Source organism: Scyliorhinus canicula, chromosome 10 (assembly GCF_902713615.1).
Source record: "Scyliorhinus canicula chromosome 10, sScyCan1.1, whole genome shotgun sequence".
NCBI classification, from domain to species: domain Eukaryota; kingdom Metazoa; phylum Chordata; class Chondrichthyes; order Carcharhiniformes; family Scyliorhinidae; genus Scyliorhinus; species Scyliorhinus canicula.
This window is the reverse complement of record NC_052155.1, coordinates 103326256-103347589: the sequence shown is the minus strand read 5'-3', so window position 1 is coordinate 103347589 and position 21334 is coordinate 103326256. Positions and strand designations below refer to the sequence as shown.

Here is a 21334-nt window from a genome sequence, read left to right as displayed (position 1 = left end):
GTATTCCACTCAGGGCTGGACTCAAAGACCAGGGAGGTAGCAATTTTGATTGATAAAGGGGTGGCATTCGAGGCAGGGAGAATCGCATCAGACACGGGGGGGGGGGGGGGGGGGGGGGGGGCAGGTACATAATAGTGAGTGGGAAGCTGGAGGGGGTGCGGGTGGTACTCGTGAACGTAGATGCTCCGAATTGGGACTATGGAATTTATGAGGCGGGTGTTAGGTAAGATCCCAGACTTAGAGTCACATAATTTGATTATGAGGGAAGATTCTAACAGTCATTGATCCGGAATTGGACCGGTCAAAATCCAGGACAGGGAGGGTGCCAGCCGCAGCAAAAGAATTGAAGGGGTTTATGGAACAGATGGGGGGAGTAGACCCATGGAGGTTTGCACGGCAAAGGACGAAGGTGTTTTCTTCTTTCTCACATGTCCACAAGGTGTACTCCCGCATTGACTTTTTTGTTCTGAGCAGGGCTCTAATACCGGGGGTGGTGGATACTGAGTACTCGGCAATTGCAGTGTTGGATCAGGCCCCATATTGGGTGGATCTGCAGGTTAGTTTGGAGAGAGGACAACGCCCACTAGGATGTGTGGTTGTTAGCAGATGAAGCGGTCTGGTGTGGGTGAACAAGTCCATCCAGAACTACCTGGAAATAAATGCTACGGGGGAGGTCTCTGCAGCAACGGTCTGGGAAGCTTTGAAGGCAGTAGTCAGAGGGGAATTAATCTCGATACGGGCCCACGGAGAAAAGGTGGAATGGGCTGAGAGGGATAGGTTAGTTGAGGAGATACTCCAGGTGGATAGGAGATACTCAGAGGCCCCGGACGTGGACCTACTGAGGTAGCGGCGGAGGTTACAGGTGGAGTTTGGGCTGTTGACCACAGGGAAAGCGGTGGAACAGCTGAAGAAGGCAAGGGGTGGGGTGGGATCTATGAGTATGGGGAAAAGGCAAGCAGAATGTTAGCGCACCAGCTCAGAAAAAGGGAGGCGGCCAGGCAGATAGGGAGAGTAAAGAGTAGAGGTGGGATCACGGTCCTGGACCCAGTGGGGGTGAATGAGCTTTAACAGCAAATTTTATGAGTCGGAACCCTCAGCTGGGGTTGTGGGGATGAGGCAGTTTTTGGGTCAATTGAGGTTCCCGAGGGTGGAGGAGGACCTGATGGAGGGGCTGGGAGCCCCAATTGAAATTGAGGAAATAATCAAGGGGCTGGAGGGCATGCAGTCGGGCAAGGCCCCGGGGCCGGACGGCTACCCGGTGGAATTCTATAAGAAGTTTTCAGAGACATTGAGCCCACTGCTGGTGAGGACATTTAATGAGGCAAGAGAGAAGGGAGTCCTCCCCTCAACAATGTCGCAGGCCTCAATTTCATTGATCCTGAAATGGGAGAAGGATCCGGAGCAATGTGGGTCATACAGGCCAATTTCTCTACTGAATGTGGATGCCAAACTGCTGTCTAAGATATTGGCCACAAGGATTGTGGATTGTGTCCCAGGGTGATAGGGGAAGAAGAGGCGGGACTTGCAAAGGGCAGGCAACTCTCAGCCAATGTTCAAAGGCTTTTAAATGTTATTATGGTGCCCTCGGAAGTGATGGTCGCGATGGATGCGGGGAAGGCTTTTGATCGGGTAGAGTGGGATTACCTGTGGAAGGTGCTGGGAAGGTTTGGGTTTGGTGCGGGCTTCATTGACTGGGTGCAGTTTCTCTATCAAGCGCCAGAAGCGAGTGCGTACCGGTTGAGGTCGGGATATTTTAAACTACACCGAGGGACGAGACAAGTGTGTCCCCTCGCCCAGCTACTGTTTGCTCTGGCCAAAGAGCCACTGCCCATGACGTTAAGAGCCTCTAGGAACTGGAAGGGGCTGGTTCGGTTGGGGGGGTGGTGGGGGTGGAGCACCGCGTCTCGCTCTGCGTAGATGACCTGCTCTTGTATATTTCAGACCGGTTGGAGGGGATGGGAAAGTAATGCAAATCCTCAGGGAATTTGGTAATTTTTTGGGGTATAAATTGAATATGGGAAAAGTGAGATGTTCGCGATACAGATGAATGGGCAGGAGAAAAGATTGGGAGAGCTGCTGTTCAGAATGGTAGGAAGGAGTTTCTGATATCCGGGAATCCAGGTGGCTCGAGAATGGGAGGCACTGCACAAGTTAAACTTATCCCGGCTCGTAGAACAAATGAAAGAGGACTCAAATGGGACCTGCTCCCGCTATCTCTTGGGGGGGGGGGGGGGGGGGGCGGGGGAGGGGAGGGGCGGGGGGGTACAGACCGTGAAAATGACGGTTCTCCCTAGATTTCTGTTTGTCTTTCAGTGCCTCCCCACCTTCATCCTGAGGGTTTTTAAAAAACGGGTGAATAAGGTTATTTCAGGCTGTGTGTGGGCGGGTAAAACCCCACAAGTGAAGAACGTGTTGCTGGAGCGTAATCTGGAGAGAGTGGGTTGGCCCTGCCGAACTTGTGCAATTACTCTGGGTGGCTAATATAGCCATGATTAGGAAGTGGGTAGTGGGGGAGGGGTTGGTGTGGGAGGCGGCGTCATGTAAAGGCACCAGTTTGGGAGCACTGATACCGACACATCTCTCGTTCTCGCTGGCCCGATACTCCACAAGTCCGGTACTGGTGGCGGCTCTGAGAATCTGGGGGCAGTGGAGGAGATACAAGAGAGTGGAGGGAGCATCGGTTTGGACCCCGATTTATAATAACCATCGGTTTGTACCAGGTAGGCTGGATGGTGGGTTCTGGGGATGGCAAAGGGCAGGAATTAGGAGGATGGGGTGTTTATTTATAGACGGGAACTTCCCCAACTTGAAAGCCTTGGAGGATAAATTTGAATTGTCAGCAGGAAATGGGTTTAGGTATCTGCAGGTACGTACGAGACTTCTTGAGAAGACAAGGTTCCAGCCTTCCCGCTGCTGCCGCCACGGGGGATACAGGACAGAGTGGTCTCCAGTACATGGGTGGGAGAGGGGAAGGTATCAGATATTTACCAGGACCCTGTGGCATCGGAGGAAACTCCGGTGGAGGAGTTCAAGGGCAACTGGGAAGACAAGCTAGGAGAGAGATAGAGGCGGGTCTGTGGGGGGAGGCCCTAAGCAGGGTTAATACATCCTCATCATGTGCCAGGCTTAGTCTGATACAGTTCAAAGTAGTCCACCGGGCACACATGATGGTGGCCCGGATGAGCAAGTTTTTCGGAGTAGAGGATAGGTGTGCCAACTGCGTGGGAAGCCCAGCAAATCATGTCCACATGTTTTGGGCATGCCCAAAGCTTGGAGGGTTTTGGCAGGATTTTTCTCAGGTGATGTCCACGGTACTCAAAACATTGGTAGTGGCGGTCTTTGAAGTGTCAGATGAGCCGGGAATGCAGGGGGTGAAAGAGGCCGACGTCTTGGCCTTTGCCTCCCTGGTAGCCTGGAGACGGATCTTATTAATGTGGAGGGACTCAAAGCTCCCGAGTGCAGAGTCCTGGGTCAGTGACATGGCTGGGTTTCTGTCTCGAGAGAATAAAGTTTGCCTTAAGAGGGTCAATGTTAGGGTTCACCTAACATTGGTGGCTGCTGTTTGTTGACTTTCTCGGGGAAAATTAAAATGTCAGCAGAAGCAGAATGCCGAGCCGGGTGGGGGGGGGGGGAGGGGCGGGGTGGGGGCGGTGCAGACTGTTGTTTTATCGTTGGGGTGTGTGAAGGTTGTGATGGGGTGGAAATGTTTATTGTACCAATACCCTAATAAAAATATTACAAAAGAACACTTTTTTGGCTGAGGCAGCAGATATTAGGAAAGGGGAAGTGAAAATTCAGTTATTTTTCACCCTACTGCCTGGACTTATCACCAGCTTTTTGGCAGGGGTCTCTAATATCGGAGTTTATGATGGAGGAGTTTCTATCGCGGGTCTGATGGGGATCTCTGTTGGGGGGTTTGGGGGGGGGGCAGGGGGGGTGGTCAGGCAGGGGGGCAGGATTTGCATGGTGGGACGGCCTTATGCTGGACTTTTGGGGGCACCTCTGTTGTGCACTGACTTCCTTGAACCACCACGGGTTCACTTCAGGGCCCCGTTTGAAGATACAAATGCGTCCGGAGCATTGGTAGGCACCAATCCAAGTTTTTGGCCAACCCTCTTTCGATTCTCTACTGGATCGGGAAACTTCCTGCAGGCGTTTGGGCAACGGAGAATCCACCCCACAATTTTAATTAGTAGTTAATCATCATTGAGTCATCTTACAGCAACCAAAGATGGGAAATAAATATTGTCACATATTTCCAAGTATTTTATTTTAAGAATGATATTGATGCATATAGAGGTTTTAAAATGTTAATTTCATTAAGGGGTCAGATTTTGTTCAATTACAGTAATCATAGAATCCTTAAGACATTCAGCCCATTGAAGCTGTACCGACCCTCCGAAAGAGCACCTGACCCAGGGCCTACTCCTCCGCCCTATCACTGCAACCCCATAGCCTACACATCCCTGGACACATACCCAATCCAGCTAACCTGCACACTCTTAGACACTAATTTAGCATGGCCAATTCACCAGACTTGCACATGTTTGGAATGTGGGAGGAAACCGGAGCACCCAGAGGATCCCACACAGATACTGGGAGAATGTGCAAACTCCACACAGACAGTCACCCAAGGTCAGAATAGAACTGTGAGGCAGCAGTGCTAACCACTGTGCCACCTTGTTCCCAATGTACAACGGCAGCAAAAAAGGAGCATTGCTTCTTCATCCAACAAGTGTTGAGGCAACAGTGTGATGTGCTGGCTTGGTTGTAGTTTGCAAAGCTGGCCTTTGTTTATTATTTGAATAAACAAAATATGCACAGGAGCTTAGTCAGTCGCATGAATAACTTCTGAATGGGAATTTTAGCCACATGGAGGTCTTAAAACAAATCCTATTGGCCTTTGAAGGGTTTTATTGTGGCTTCCTTTATACTAGCAGAGAATAGCTACGAAAACATTGATGGGGTGCTGCATAGTGTTGGCCATTGGGAGAGAAATTACTAGAAGCATGAATTTGGAGAAAACATGCCCATTTACTTCGAATGTCCTGTGCAGGTCTTCCTCTTTAGAGTAGAAAGCTATTCACTTCATGTTCAAGTTGCTTTGTTGGAGGTTGCACAGAGAATGAATAAAAGTTAAAACTCAGTTGAATTATTAGTACCACGTGGAAGTAATTTACCATCTCAATAGCCGTGACTCTGAGTGTCCTCAGGGCAACTCACTATGGAGTTTGGCATTATAGTCCACATTGGCCAATATGGCTGGTGTAGAATTTGCCTGAGCATGGCCACTTATCAGCGTGACCAAAATAAAGAGGGTCAAGGCCATGCATCATTTTCCCCAAAGTTTCTGTGATTGAGACTATGTGACCTAGTATTAAATCTACTAAATTACAACAACAAAATGATGACTATTTCTGTCCAGCTAAAAATAATTATATTGATTTTTTAAAAAAACATTTTATTAAGGCATTTATAAATTTTTAACAACAATTTCAAGAGGAAAAACAATAAAATAACACCCACCCAACCAACCTGCATACCCAGCCAATATGGCTTACATGCACAGTTCCCCAGTCCCCCCATCCCCACTAACTAATCCCGCCTCAATCATCCCCCCCCTAAATAATTATATTGTTGACTATTGAATAAACCTTTGTGACAATCTTCCATAAAGTAAAATTTTTAAAAATAAGCTGTCGTGTGTTGAAACCGCTGATGTATTTGAAGTCGGAGGGCCTCATTACATGTATCACATGATCTTCCCACCCATTCCAGACATGATTCCATTTTACAGTCAGTGGGAAAGGCACAGGCAACCCACCCCACAAGCCCCTCCCCCTCTCCATTGGGCCAATTGAGGACCTTAAGTGGCCAATTAATGGCCATTTAAGTACACCTGCTGCTGCCAGCTGGAGGAAGGTTACACCAGATGTTTAGCCCAGAAGGAGTTTTTATTTTCATTTATGGGATGTGGGTGTTGCTGGCTAGACTAGCATTTATTGCCCATTCCTAATTGCCATTGAGGAGGTGGTAGTGAGCTGCCTTCTTGAACTGCTGCAGTTTATGTGGTGCAGGAGAGGTTGAATAAACTTGGTTTGTTCTCACTGGAATGACGGAGGTTGAGCAGCGACCTGATAGAGGTCTACAAAATTATGAGGGGCATAGACAGAGTGGGTAGTCAGAGACCTTATCCCAGGTAGAGGGGTCAATTACTAGGGCATAGGTTTAAGGTGCGAGGGACAAGGTTTAGAGGAGATGTAAAAGTAAGTTTTTTTGCACAGAGGGTAGTGGGTGCCTGGAACTCGCTGCCGGAGGAGGTGGTGGAAGCAGGGACGATAGTGACTTTTAAGGGACATCTTGACAAATACATTAATAGGATGGGAATAGAGGAATACGGACCCTGGAAGTGTTGAAGATTTTAGTTTCGATGGGCAGCATGGTCGGCACAGGCTTGGAGGGCCGAAGGGCCTGTTTCTGTGCTGTACTTTTCTTTGTTCTTTGTTTGTACCCTCAGTGCTGTTAGGGAGTGAGTTCCAGGATTGTACCTCAGTGACAGTGAAGGGACGGTGATATATTTCCAAGTCAGGGTGAAGAATAACTTGGAGGCTAACTGCCAGGCGGTGGTGTTCCCATGTGTCTATTGCACTTGTCCTTCTAGATAGTAGCGGTGTGGGTTTGGAAGTTGTTGTTTGAGGAGACCTATTGAGTTCCTGCCGTGCATCTTGCAGATGACACAGGCTGCTACTATGTGTATCAGTGGTGGCGGGAATGAATGTTTGTCGATGGGGTGCACATCTCCAGGTAAGTATAGCCAATGTATTTATATGGTTAGTCCAGTTCAGTTCCTGGTCAATGGTAACCCCCCCAGGATGCTGGTAAAGGGGGATTCAGTGATGGCAATGCCATTGAATCAATGGGCAAAGATTTGACTCTTGTTGGAGATGGTCATTACTTGTGTGGTGCAAATGTAACTTGCCACTTGTAAGCCCAAGCCTGGATATTGTCCAGGTCTTGAACATGGACTGCTTCATTATCTGCGGAGGTGTGAATGGTGCTGAACCTTGTACAGTTACCCTCAAACATCCCCACTTCTGACCTTATGATGGAAGGAAGGTTATTGATGAAACAGCTGAAGATACTTTGACCTAGGACACTACCCTGAGGAACCCTTACAGTGATGTCCTGGAACCGAGATGGTTGACCTACAGCCACCACAACTATCTTCCTTTGTGCCAGGTATTCCCTCATGCTGCAGACCCAGCCTAGCAGTTATGTCCTTTGGAATTCGGCCAGCTCAGTCAGTAGTGGTGCTATCGAGCCACTCTTGGCGATGGACATTGAAGCCCCCACTCAGAATACATTATGCGACTTGTCAGTGCTTCCTCCAAGTGATATTCCACATGGAGGAGTACTGATTCATCAGTTGAGTGGAAGCAGTACATGGTTACATGTTAATCAACAAGAAGGTTTCCTTGCCCAGGTTTGATCTGATGCCATGAAACTTTATGGGGTCCAGAGTCAATGTTGAAGATTCTCAGGGCAACTACCTCCCCACTATTTACCACTGTGTCGCCACCTCTGCTGGGCCTGTCCTGCCGGTGGGATAGAGCCCACCCAGGGAAGGTCGAGTCTAGGGCATTTTCTGTAAGATATCATTCTGTGAACATGGCTTTTTCTGGCTGTTACTTAACTAGTCTATAGGGTGACTCTCTCCAATTTGCACAATCCCCCATTTGTTAAGGAGGGCTTTTGCAAGGTTTACAGAACCGTGTTTGCCATTGTCGTTTCCAGTGCCTAGGTCGAAGCCAGGTGGTCCGTCCGGTTTCATTCCTTATGGACTCTCTAGCTATTGCAATTCAACTGAGAGGCCCATTTCAGAGGTATAGTGTCAGCCATGTTGTTGTGGTCCTGGAGTCACATGTCAACCAGATCAGGTGAGGGTGGCAAATTTCCTTCCTTAAAGGATAGTCATGAACCAGATGGGTTTTTACAGCAATCGACAATGGTTTCATGGCCACCAGTTATTGGCGGCACAGTAGCACAGTGGTTAGCACTGTTGCCTGACAGCTCCAGGGTCCCAGGTTCAATTCGCGGCTTGGGGCACTCCCTGTGCGGAGTCTGCACGTTCTCCCCGTGTGTGCGTGGGTTTCCTCCGGGTGCTCCGGTTTCACACAAAGATGTGCAGGTTAGGTGGATTGGCCAGGCTAAATTGCTCTCGGTGTCTAAGAAGGTTAGATGGGGTTATCGGGTATGAGGATAGGGTGGAGGTGTGGGCTTAGGTAGGGTTCTCTTTCCAAAGACCAGTGCAGACTCGATGGACTGAATGGCCTCCTTCCGCACTTTAAATTCTATTTATTCTATTAGACTTTTATTTCCAGATTGTTTTTATGATTGAGTTAAATTCTACCACATGCCGTGCTGGGGTTCAAACTCGGGTCCCCAGACCTCGTGCGGGATTCTCCAACCCCCTGCCAGGTCGGAGAATCCCCGCGGGGCGGTGAGATTCCCGCCCCGCCGCTCTGGCGCCAGATACCGTATTCTCCGGCACTGGTTTTCGGCAATTCTCCAGGCCCCAATGGGCTGAGCGTCCATAGTTTCCTGGCCAGTCCCGCCGGCGTGAAATGGACATGGTCAATAACGGCGAGACCTGGCTTGTAGGCTGGCTAGGTGAGTCCTTGGGGGGGACGTGGGGGGATCCGGCCCCGGGGGGCAAGGGAGCCCCATGACGGCCTGGCCCATGATCGGGGCCTACCGATCTGTGGGTGGGCCTGTACTGTGGCGGCACTCTTTCCTTCCGTGCCGACCTCTGTAGAGCTCCGCCATGGCCGGCGCGGAGAAGAACCCTCCTGCGCATGCGCAGGACCACGGCATCCGGTCTGCGCATGCGCGGAACCATGCCGGCGGTTCTGCGTATGCGCCAACTCGTGCCGGCCCTTCGCTGCCAGTTGGCGCAGCGCCAACCCCTCCGGGGCCGGCCTTGCCACCGGAAATGCAGAGGATTCTGCACGTTCTGGTCGGCCCAACGCCGGAGTGGTTCGCGCCACTCTTGGCGCCAGCGTCGAGCCATCCGGCCAGTTGTGGGAGAATCCCGCCCAATTGTGTCTGGCACTAGAGCTGACTGCTTTTTAAGTGGGACTTTTTCCCTCGATTGGCATAGACATCTTGACGTTAGGCATTTAACGCTGCTTCCAGAATGGCTATGCGCAGCCAGCATTTTGGTGGGTGCGTTCAGTATGGATGTTTTCAGTCAGAAGTAACATGGCTCTCCATGAAATTCTACCTTCCGTAAGAGCACATGTGCAAGCATTATCTTTATGCCTGGTCACCCTGCAATGAATGGGTCTGATCTTTTGTTATTTGGTTCAATGCACTCTTTATTAATGTGGCAATGCACAGGTTTAGAGAAGTTTTGCTTTTTAGAAGAATCAGCAATCTTTGCAATACTTATCATTATCAGAGGAAATTAACTTATCAGTCAATGCTTCGCAGATATTATAAGTCTGACTCATAGATGTTTACTCAACCTCTAAATATTTGAAGAAATTTATTACATTTAGGAAGCAGCTAGTTCAACAACGCACCCATTGTTTTTGATCAGGAAAATCATTGGATGTTGCTTTCTTAATCAAGTGACTAGTGGATAAAATCTTGCATTTTTATTGCATCTTTCATGGTCAAGATGCACCAAAGTACTTCACAGCTAATTAAGTGCTATTAAAGTGTTTTTACTGCTGTGTCCATGTGTGTGCTAAATAGAAGATAAAACATGCAGATCAAATCAGTTGCAGTGACTAAACTAGCTTAAACTCTATTTGTATAGACTAATTTAGAAATCAAGTTGTAAAAAAGAGGAAATGCTTACAATTAGCATGTAATCCAATGTACAATTTAATCATTTTAAACAACATGAAATATTTACCATCCATACTAGTTTTTAACATGATACCCAGGGTAATGGACTTTCTAGATAAGTAAATACCGTTTACATAGTTTTTCTATCAATAACACCCTCAATACACAAGAATGTGCAGATATGTATACAAGATCATTTTTAAAAAGTTACACAAAATGTGCTTTATTCAAGAGATTTACGCAAGAGGTCCAGTATGCAAAGGCTACCATCAGTGTACATGTATCTGTTGCATTAGTAACACTACACATTTGTAATTAGTAGAAACGTAGCAGCTTCAAAGGACTTTTGAAACAAAAGCAATTCCAGCCGAATAATAACCAATACTTTTACTGCCATTTCTAAAAGTAATTTTCTGTATATGACTAGAGAAAAATGTTTGTCATAAAGTTGCATTGTTTGATTTCGAACAATGCAGAGCAAAGTGAAAGATGGCAGTGCCAAACACCCAGCTCTGCCAGCAGAAGTTCAGTGGAGTGAAACTTTAGGTTGTGCAGTAGTGTAGTCCTGGGGTCACCTTCCTGTTGGGGTTGGCTGGTGACTTCAAAACATGTAGGCCTCAACTACACGTGTTTGTTTTCAGCTGGTGAGAATTCCTTATGAAGACATACACGGCTGATTTTCCAGAGCAATCTAGGAATTGCCCAGTCTCATTGTATTGAGGTTGTGGAAGATCTGTTCATCCTTTCTCCCATCACCAGAAAATGGATGGAGCTAAAAATGGACAGATTCTGACCACAGGCATGGTTCCCAAGCTCTTCACTCTGGGTCTTGATCAGAAACTTGAGATTTCTTAAGTTGCTATCCCATTTCATTAATAATGTACTTACTGGGAAGATAGAAAATAAAGCGTTTCTGGAGAAGATATTTCCAGAAGCTATATTTTTCTGAAATTATTTGTTATCTTTCTCGTCTTTGCACAAAAGCCAATACCAGGAAACTTTGTTCGTTTCAATTCCATTGCCTCGAGTATAGAATGCACCATAGTTTAGAATGTTTTTGTATATAATAAAATAATTCTCAAAGAATTTAAATCAATTTCAATGGAACCATGAAAATTGTTTAAAATCATTCCTTCCTGTCTTTCATTAGTCCCTATTCCCCCAATTATCCACAAAGCACCAAGCTAGACATTATTATTAATATTAATGGGGATTATAATAGCAAGCAGAAAACCTCTTACTGTCACATTAACCGACCATCTGCGAATTTCATCAAAAGTAATTTCTATCTATAATATCAATATTATTCCCAGGATATTAATGCCATTTTCAAACTGATTCCTTGATCTTGAAATTCGATTGCATCATGTCTTTTATGTAAGTGTAAAATGATATCTAAGGATCCAATATGGGAATTACAATTTAGAATCTATTTAAATGACTTGGATGAAGGGATCAAATGTATGGGGTGGGATTCTCCGTTTCAGAGACTCAGTGTTGACGCCAGGATTGAATTGGTGGACTTCTACGACAACTAAATTGTCACCGGACCCGGAGCAATTCATGATCCATTAATGGGCTACGGTGCGCCACGTGGAACTCGAGCGATTCCATTGATCCCATTCGCCGGGGTTGGGATTATCACTCAAGAGGCTGACAAGCTGCAGCCATATGTTAGCACCCCACTCCCCACGCACACTCATCCCAGCCAACAAGGTGGCAGCATGAAGAGTGGCACCCCAGTTCACGGAGGCAGAGCTCGAGACCCTGCTGGATGCAGTGGAGGAGAGTCAGGCCACACTGTTCCCCAGGTGAGAAACAGGCTGCCACCCGCTGCCTTACACTGGGCCTGGGTACAGGTGGCAGAGGTGGGCCCCATTGCCAGGGCAGACTAGCAGTGTCAGAAGAAGTTGCACGACCTAGTCAGAGCGGCTAGGGTGAGTAGGCAGTACTGTGCCCCCTGCACCAAGACACGTCCCACACACCTGTAACCCCCCCTCCACCCCGATGACAACCGAGCCCCACCCGCTGGCAGTGTGTGCGCATCAGCTGCCCCTTCCCTGTGCTGCTCACGTCCGACTGCCTAACACTGTGTGCTTTCTGTCCCCCCCCCACCCCAGGAGAAGGCGGCACTTAACCACAGAGAGAAAGAGAAGACCAGAGGACGACCATCAGACCTGCGGCCCTATATCGTCACGGAGCCACGGGAACTGGACGTGTTCAGTGGGCCCGGAGAGAGGGCAGTCGCCGAGGCGGAGGTCAGCATTGGGCAACCAAGTGAGTCCCCGCTGAGTTGTGGTTTCCCTGCGGCACGTGTGACATGACCCCACAGCACCACCCCAACACCACACCACCCACACCATCCAATCATGCATCATATCCTGCGTCTAGCAGGATAATCTGGCAAAGAGGTGGGCCTTTCTGCTGTCCCCCGACCACAACCCGAAGCAGATTCCAGCAACAAGGCAGCAACGGACAGTGAAGTGAGTGCCCAAATGCCAACCCTCCACCATCCCGGAGCACTAGTCTGAGGATGACACTGCCTTTCCATCACAGCTGTCTCCAACGACCTCCACCATCCCAGGAGCACTCACCTCAGTTGGGCACTTTATTGAAGAGGCTCCTGTGGCACTATCTGGTGCACATCACACATGTGTAGCGGTACATCAGGTGGGGGTAGAAACTCCTGAGGGTGCGAATGGTCATGGTGGCGGCCCGACCCCAGCGCCTAGCTGCCATCCAGGTGGGTCTCAGGCGTCTGGAAAGGGCGGTACCATAAATAGTGGAGATGCAGTCACAGAGCCAGGGACTACATGAGGGGCTGTCAGCAACCATCCTGTGCCTGCAGTTGCAGTTGGAGGGGTCCAACTGCCTGCAGGGCGGAAGGTGGTGCCAACCATGCGTGCCACCCAGGCCAACACTGCACAGGTGGCATCCGCCGTGGAGGCCTTGGGGGCGAAGATATGTCGTTGGTCAGAATGTCCAAGGCCTGGGGCAATCTGTGCAGGCAGTGGCCAAGGCACATGACAGGGCATCCTGTTACAAGCAGCCATGTACCAGAGCCACCTTCACATTACAGCGGCACTCCAGAGCGTGGTCCAGTCACAGCGGGTTATGGCTGAGGATATTGACCGTATTGCCCAGGCACTGACTGACCTGAACTAGTCCTGAAGGAAGGTGACACAGTCCCAGCAGGAAGTGGCACAGTCACCGAGTGATGTGACACAGTCCCAGCAGGAAGTGGCACAGTCACTGAGTGATGTGACACAGTCCCAGCAGGAAGTGGCACAGTCACTGAGTGATGTGACACAATCCCAGAGGGAGGTGGCCCAGTCCCTGTACTCCATGACCACGAGCATTAAGACCCTAGTTGAAAGGGGAGGGGGCATCCAAGACTGGAGAGCCAGGTAACTGCAATGAAGTTACTGTGAAAAGCACCTAGTCACCTAACAGCACGTCTTTCGGGACTTGCGGGAGGAAACCGGAGCACCCGGAAGAAACCCGTGCAGACATGGGGAGTACGTGCAGACTCCATACAGACAGTGACCAAGCTTGATGTGTTGCCTCCGTCCCACCTCCTCCTCGGCCTGTTGGCGACTGGCTGTCCATCCTTACCGGCTTTCTCCTGTTCCTCTGGGGCAAGATCCTTATCTGCAGCGTCCCCCCTGAGCAGCTCCTGCTCATACAGCCTCTGCGTCCCCCAGGGCTGCGGCGGTATGGCAGAAGGCTACCATTCAAGGTTGAATTCCGAAATCCATTGTCTGCAGGGGGTGAAAGGCAGACATGTTAGCTTGGTGCGTACCCCCATGCCCAACCAGGTCCAACGGGCTACACGGTGGGCCCATCCTGCACAACAGCCCCTGCCCCCGCATAACCCCCTCCCATCCTCGGCCGTTCCTTCTTGCACTCTGCCCTCCGCACCACACTCTTGGCCCCATCGGTGCCCAGCACCATGGGGGCCTCTGGCCGCGGCACCTGTCCCTGCAGGGGTGACCGGTGGCTGGCTCTACCCATGTCAGTAATATACGCTGCGGCCCCCATGTGATGTCTTCCTGTGGGGGCTACTGTGGGTCGTGTGATGCCTCGCCGGCAGGGTGGCGCCGGTTGTGGCTGGACGGGGGCAGGGTTGTTGGGCTGGAGTGGGGATGGGGTGGGGGGCTCGTGGGGTGGTGGCACCCATACAACCAGTGCCTGCGCAACCACAGGCCACAGTAGGCGGTCAGTGGAGTGCGCAGCCTTGCAGGCCGTGGCAATGGCAGTCCGTGCCTGGACAAGGTTACACCAACACCACAGCCCATCCTCTGGTTGCCCCCTGCTACTCTCTCCCTCCAGTGTCAGCCATGCCGCAGCTGGACCAGCAGCTCACGGTTGCGCCTTTGGGAACATATCCTACCTCCTCGCTCTCCAGGAACCGCCATGGCGCTTGTTTCCCAATTTATAAAACCACAAGTGAAACTCACTGTCGGTAATTCCTCCTGACAGAGGTAGAGCATCGTGGAGGCCCCAGAGAATACCGGGTCAGGCCCATTAATGAAACGCCAACAGCGTTTACTGTAAGTGCGGAGTAGAATGCATTGACGCCGCTGTCGAGGCACTGGAGCATGACATTCCATCGGGCACACTGCGTTAGCAACAATGTTCGGCTCACCCGCAGTTCTCCGCCCAATCGCGTTTCGCGTTCCATGGATGGAGAATCCTGCCCATGGTGACTAAATTTGCTGATGACACGAATATAGGGAGGAGAATAAATTGTAAGGAGGACATAAAGGGCCGGAGAATCCCTTTTTACGCCGAAATTGGGGGCCGCGCCGTTTTTCGGATGCTCCGCCCCCTCAAAAACGGATAGGCTCAGGACGACTTTCTGACGGCATTGGTCGCGTGTTCTCTCAACTTTCGTGAACCTGGCGTGGCGGCTATGGACTGTGTTCAGCACCGCCACAGTCGGGGGTGGGTGGGGGGGTCGTTCTGCTGGCAGGAGGGGCTTCGGCAAAGGCTGGGGGGACTGATGGGGGGGGGTGGTCCGGGGGTGGTGAGAGGGGTTACAGAGGAGCAGTATTTGGCAGGCTGGGCCCCTGCTCGGCCCCACATGTTACGCATGCACGGCCACGGACCGAGCCATTCTGCGTCTGTATCGGCAGATATAGCTGGGGGGCTTTACATGGCGCAGCTGCTAGCCCCCACCGGGCGGAGCGTCAGTGCGGGGGCACCGCCTTCTTTTTGGTCGTAAGACCAGACACATCCTCCGGACATAGCCACAGAATCAGAGCAGAATCCAGCCCAGGGAATCTGCAAGGGATATAGATTGGCAAAGTGAGTGGGCAAAAATGTGTCAGATGGACCCTAATGTGGAAAAATGTGAACTTGTCCACTTTGGCAGGAAGAATAGGAAAACAATTAACTGTTTTAGATGCAGAGAGATTGCAGGACTCTGAGGTACAGAGGGATCTGGATGTCCTGGTACCGAAATCAGGAAACATTAGAATTCAGATACAGCAAGTAATTAGGAAGGCAAATGGAATGCTGTCATTTATTGGAAGGGGAATGGAATATAAAAGTAAGGAGATTTTACTACAGGGAGTTTGTAAGGCCACATCTGGAGCACTGTGTGCAGTTTTGGCCTCCTTAATAAATTATATAATTGCATCAGAAGCAGTTCAGAGAAGGTTCACGTGACTGAATCCTGGAATGGATTGGTCAAGGAAAGGCTGGATAGCTTGAATCTGTGTCTGTTTAGAAGAATGAGAGGTGATTTTATTAAAACATACAAGATCTTGAGAGGTTTGACAAGGTGGATGCTGAGATGATGTTTGCCACTTATAAGAGAGACTAGAGCTAGTTTAAAAATAAGTGGTTTCCCATTTAAAACAGAGATGAGGAGAAATAATTTTCTCTCTCAAAGGTTCATTAGTCAGTGAAGTTGTCTTCCCTCAGAGAGAGTGGGGTCAGGTCGATTGAATAGTTTTAAAGCTGTGTTAGATAGATTCTCGATTGTTAGGGAGTCAAACGTTTAAGAAGTAGACAAGAATGTTAAGTTCAGACCACAATCAGATGAGCCATGATCACATCAAATGGCAGAGGGGCTGAATGGCCTACCCCTAATTCATATGTTTTTACGTTTGGAATGGTGTGCTGAAATGCCTCACTCATCAGCGATAAACCTCCCCAAGCAAATCTTGATACAAACAATCATTTTTTCAAAATAAATTTAGAGTACCCAATTTTTTTTTTCCCAATTAAGGGGCAATTTAGCGTGGCCAATCCATCTGCCCTGCACATCTTTGGGTTGTAGGGGTGAGACCTATGCAGACACGGGGGAGCATGTGCAAACTCCACACGGACAGTGACAGAGCCGGGATCGAATGCGGGTCCTCAGCAGCATGAGGCAGCAGTGCTAACCACTGCGCCACCATCCCCTCAACACAAACAATCATCAAGGACATTGCAAGAGCACTTCCCAATTGGTTTATTGATTCCATAAACATTAGTTGGTTAATTAACCTCTTGTGTTACCAGTTAATGGCTGAATTTTCTCTTTGCTATTTTCTCCATTCTACAAGGGATTCTGAATTCTGGGAACAACATTTGTGCTAATGGTACTGAATCGTCTTTGTTTTGTCTATTCTGCAGTTCCTTCCAGTCTGGCCAGTCTGCCTTTCGTGCTGGAGGATGAACAGGAACAGCCAAGAAGTCAGGTGAGAACAGGAACGGTTGCGAGAAGAGCAAAGAGGAAGAGGGGACTGTGTACCAGCCCAGCCATGCTGTGGGTCTTCGGGGAGCACTTAGCAACTTCATAGTGTAGCACTGCCACTGCTTCACCAAAGAGAGTGAATGAGTGACATCACTTGCTGCGGCCACAACTTAGACCTCAAACCCAGGCATGGACATCAATGTCTATGACAGTCAAGATCACAGTGGTCCTTAACCTTTGCTCTGGGCGTCATTCCAGATTGCAACAAGTGATGTTTCACATGCATTCCATTGTTGTAAATGGGTTACTGGATTCTATGCTAAGAGTAGTGGATTGCATCCCCCAAATATACAGCAAAGCAGGACAAGAAGCAGTGGACTTTGCCTGAATCGCAGTCTTCCTTCGAGTTCAAGAGGCCATAATCTGCACCCACGTTGCCTTGTCATTCAGGCACCTTTATCAAGAGAAAGACATATAATTCCCTGAATATGTAGCTTGTTTGTTGTCATAGGCAATACATTGTACAGGTCTCTGTCCAATTTCTTGTCAGAGGTCACTTTGGGGCAGTACGGTGGCACAGCAGTTAACACTGCTGCCTCACAGCTCCACGGTCCCGGGTTCAATTTCGGTCTTGAGTGACGGTCTGTGTGGAGCTTGCACGTTCTCCCCGTCTGCGAGGATTTCCTCCGTTTTTCTCCCACAGTCCAAAGATGTGCAGGTCAGGTGGATTGGCCATGCTATGGATTGGCCATGCCCCTTAGTGTCCAAAAGGTTAGGTGGGGTTACTGGGTTACGGGGATAGGGTGGAGGCGTGGGCAGTAGTGTGCTCTTTCCAAGGGCCGGTGCAGACTCGATGGGCCAAATGGCCTCCTTCTGCACCGTAGATTCTATGATTCTATGAAGTCATAATTCACTCATCCTGCGCACGTTCTCTGTGCTGTCTTTATTTCTGCCAGGTCACAGACTAGTTACTTGGCTACAAGGGATATCCCCTTTGGGATGTGACTCATAACCCCCGTCAGAAATCCTGCCACAAACGCAGTCTGCAGAAACAATCTGATCTCACGAGCCATAGTGCCAGTAGAAATTGAGTAAACCAATGGATTTCTCAGGCAAAGCTTCTACATGCCTCTGTACACTTCCTGATGTTTGGTCATGAACAAAGCGCTGCATAACATCACTAAAATGAATGAAACGGAAGAGCGCCATTGGCCACCTGTACCATTTTCTGTCAGAGTTCTTAGTGAGCTGCTGATTCAAGAGGACTTCAAACCACCCACCCTTCCTTAATACACCAGCAGTGGCAGAATCCTGATGAGTACTGTCCTCACAATCAATATCGGAATGCTTTTAAAGTGGAGGTAAAGAAACAGATTTCCCATGCCCCAAACAGCCACAGAGTGAATATGTAGTGAGAGTTGTGCTGGTTGGAAGACTGTGATTGTTGCATCAATATAAACAGATGCTTGCTGCTCTGTCCCCTGAATGCCTCTTTTCGGGAACAATCAAAGTTCCAGGCCCTAGAGTCTAGAGATGAGTTGCCTCTGGGTGGTTTGCATGGTGTTCTCCATGTGAAGGCTGTAGATTCTATGGGCTCAGACTAGACGGGTATTATAAAGCTGCCAGATTCTTTTTTTAAATTAAAAAAATGTTTTGTTAAGAGTACCCAGTTCATTTGATCCAATTAAGGGGCAATTTAGCGTGGCCAATCCATCTATCCTGCACATCTTTGGGTTGTGGGGGCAAAACCCACGCAAACACAGGGAGAATGTGCAAACTCCACACGGACAGTGACCCAGAGGCAAGATCGAACCTGGGACCTCGGCGCTGTGAGGCAGCAACGCTAACCACTGTGCCGCCCCAGACAGATTCTTTCTAAGAATGTAGAATGAATGTTGACTGAACCGATCAATTTGGGTATTACAATCATGCCACATGCTCTATTCAACAGAAGGCCATGACAACATCTTCAACTATTTCAGTGAGCGGAACACAGCAATGATGAGAATAAAAGGTTCCTTTTAATCACCTAAACTATAATCCATAGAGTGGCCTAAAAGATGTTTCACATAAAATGTTTGCAACATTCACAAAACTACAAAATACCAGGGTGCTAGCATTATCTTACAAACATGTTAAGAATTAATACTTCATAAATCCATAAAAAAGTATTTTTGTGCAAGTTGAAAACTGACTCATTTAAATATTCTACAGAGAAACAGTTGCTACCATCAGAGGACTGATTTACTCCTCAGCACAAGTCCAGTCATGTTTTTTTTTCTGTTTCACAGTGGATTTTACATGAAACAAATCACTTGACTGTACTGAATTCACTGTTTGCTACAGTGCACATACTTCAACTAGACGCTCCATACAAGATACCATTATTGTACAGCAAAGGACAAGAAACAGTCAGTAATCAGAACCAAGTATCTCATAATCAACTTGGATATGCCTAAAAATTAGTCCTTGACTTGAGTTTTGGTCAGAAAGGGTTTATTATGTGGGTGTACCTGCCCACACCTGATATCACCTATAACGTTTTCGCTTTTCTCAGAACTGTAGTTTGAAATACATCTGCGTCGGTGGCCTATCCATCCATTGTCATTTGTTGTCTGTCATTTACTTCGACCTGGAAGAGATGCAAAAAACAATCAGTATTGCCTGTTTGTGGTAAACTAAACAATGCTGCTTTCAGAATATATGAATCACGTCTTGACAGCATCAGCTCCTTCACCAGAAAATGTTTGAAAATGTTTCTTTATACATGGATGAAAGGAGCCTGAAGACAAATCAGTATAAAGTATAATTACAAATCTCTGTGATGATTGATCACTTGGCCTTGCCAAATGGTTTAGTGGGTAATTACAATGCATGATATAGTTTGGGGTTCATACGAAACACAAATATTACAGAATTGATCTCTAGCCTCTGCTGAGTAAATGAAACCAGGTGGACCATCCAGTATCGACAATGGCAAATCCAACCCTGTCGACCCTGCAAAATCCTCCTTATTATAATGTGAGGGAGAGCTGTCTCACAGACTAGTTAAGCAACAACCTGGCATAGTCATACTGACGGAATCATCCCTTACAGACAATATCCCAGACACCACCATCACTATTCCTGTGTATGACCTGTCCAACTTGCAGGACAGACCCAGTGGAGTTAGCGGCACAGTGGTATACAGTCAGGAGGAAGCTGTTCTGGGAGACCTCAACATTGACTCTGGGCAACGTGAACTCTCATGACATTAGTTCAAACATGGGCAAGGAAACCTTATGCTGATTACCACATATCCTGCCCCACCCCTGAATGGGTACTCTGGGTGGGGACGTCAATGTCTATCACCAAGAATGGTTCAGTGGCACCAACATGGACTGAGCTGGTCGAATCCTAAAAGACATAGCTGACAGACTTTGTCTGCGGCAGGTGGTGAGGGAACCAACAAGAAGGAAAAAAGTATTGTATTTCATCCACACCAACCTGTCTGACGCAGATGCATCTGTCCATGGCAGTATCGGTAAGAGTGACTACCCTACAGACCTTATGGAGATAAAGTCACATCCTCGTGTTGAGGATACCTTCCAAACATGTTGCGCAGCACGACCACCATGCTACATGGGGTAGACTTTGAATATATCTAGCAATTCAAGACTAGGCATCCATGAGGCACTGTGGGCCATCAGTAGTAGCAGCAGAATTGTACTCAACCACAATCTGTAACCTCATAGTCCACCTACAATTACCACCAAGCCAGCGGATCAGCCCTGGTTCAATGCAGAGGAGGGCATATCAGGAGCAGCACCAGGCAAACCTAAAATGGGGTGTCAACCTGGTTAACCTACAACACAGCATTACCTGAGTACCAAACAGCATAAGCAAATGAGTCAGAACTGTGAATAGTGGTGGACAATTAAACAACCCACCTGAGGAGGAAGCTCCACAAATATCTCCACCCACAATGATGGAGGAGCCCAGCACATCAGTGCAAAAGTTAAAGCTGAAGCATCAAAACAATCTTCAGCCAGAAGTGCCGATGATTCATCCACGCCGCCTTCAGGGGCCCTCAGCATCACAAATGTCAGTCTTCAAACAATTTGATTAATTCCACGTGATATCAACAAGTGGCTGAAGGCACTGGGTACTGCAAAGTCTGTGGGGCCTGACAATATTCCGGCAATAGTACTAGACTTGTGCTCCAGAACTCGCTCCTAGCCAAGCTGTTCCAGTACAGGTACAGCACTGGCATCTACCGGGTAATGTGGAAAATTGCCCAGGTATGTCCTGTATACAAAAAGCAGGACAAATTCAACCCAGCCAATTCTGCCCCACCTATTCTCAATCATTAGTAAAGGGATGGATGGGATCATAAACAGTGCTATCAAGTGGTACTTACTTAGCAATCACCTGGCCACTGAAGCTCAGTTTGTTTTTTGCCAGGGCCTTCAGCTCCTGACCTCGTTACAGCCTTGATTCAAACATGGACAAAAGAGCTGAACTACCGAGGTGAAGTGAGAATGATTTCCCTTGATATCAAGACCGCATTTGACCCAGTAAGGCATCAGGGAGCCCTAGTAAAACTGGATTCAATGGGAATTGGGGGCAATCTCTCTTTGGTTGGCGTCATGCCAGCACAAAGGATAATGGTGTTGGTTGTTGGAGGTCAATCATCTCAGCTCTAGGACAACATTGCAGGAGTTTTTGTGGGTAGTGTCCTAGGCCCAGCCATCTTCAGCTGCTTCATCAATTACTTTCTTTCCATCATAAGGTCAGAAGTAGTTTGCTGAT

The 21334-nt window shown here is 48.4% G+C and overlaps 1 protein-coding gene across 3 annotated transcripts in view; it reads right to left on the bottom strand.

Annotated features, from left to right (window-relative positions):
- Nucleotides 1–17326: 17326 nt before the first annotated feature.
- Nucleotides 17327–21334, bottom strand: part of LOC119972561 (sodium/potassium-transporting ATPase subunit beta-1-interacting protein 3) — a 610138-nt gene continuing 606130 nt past the window's right edge. For all 3 annotated transcript variants that reach the window (XM_038809469.1, XM_038809467.1, XM_038809468.1), the window contains one exon: nt 17327–19175. Coding sequence is in view for 2 of the 3 variants with exons in the window: in XM_038809468.1 (XP_038665396.1) it covers nt 19162–19175 (14 nt within the window). In the remaining variant the exon portion in view is untranslated. The remainder of the gene's footprint in view (nt 19176–21334) is intronic.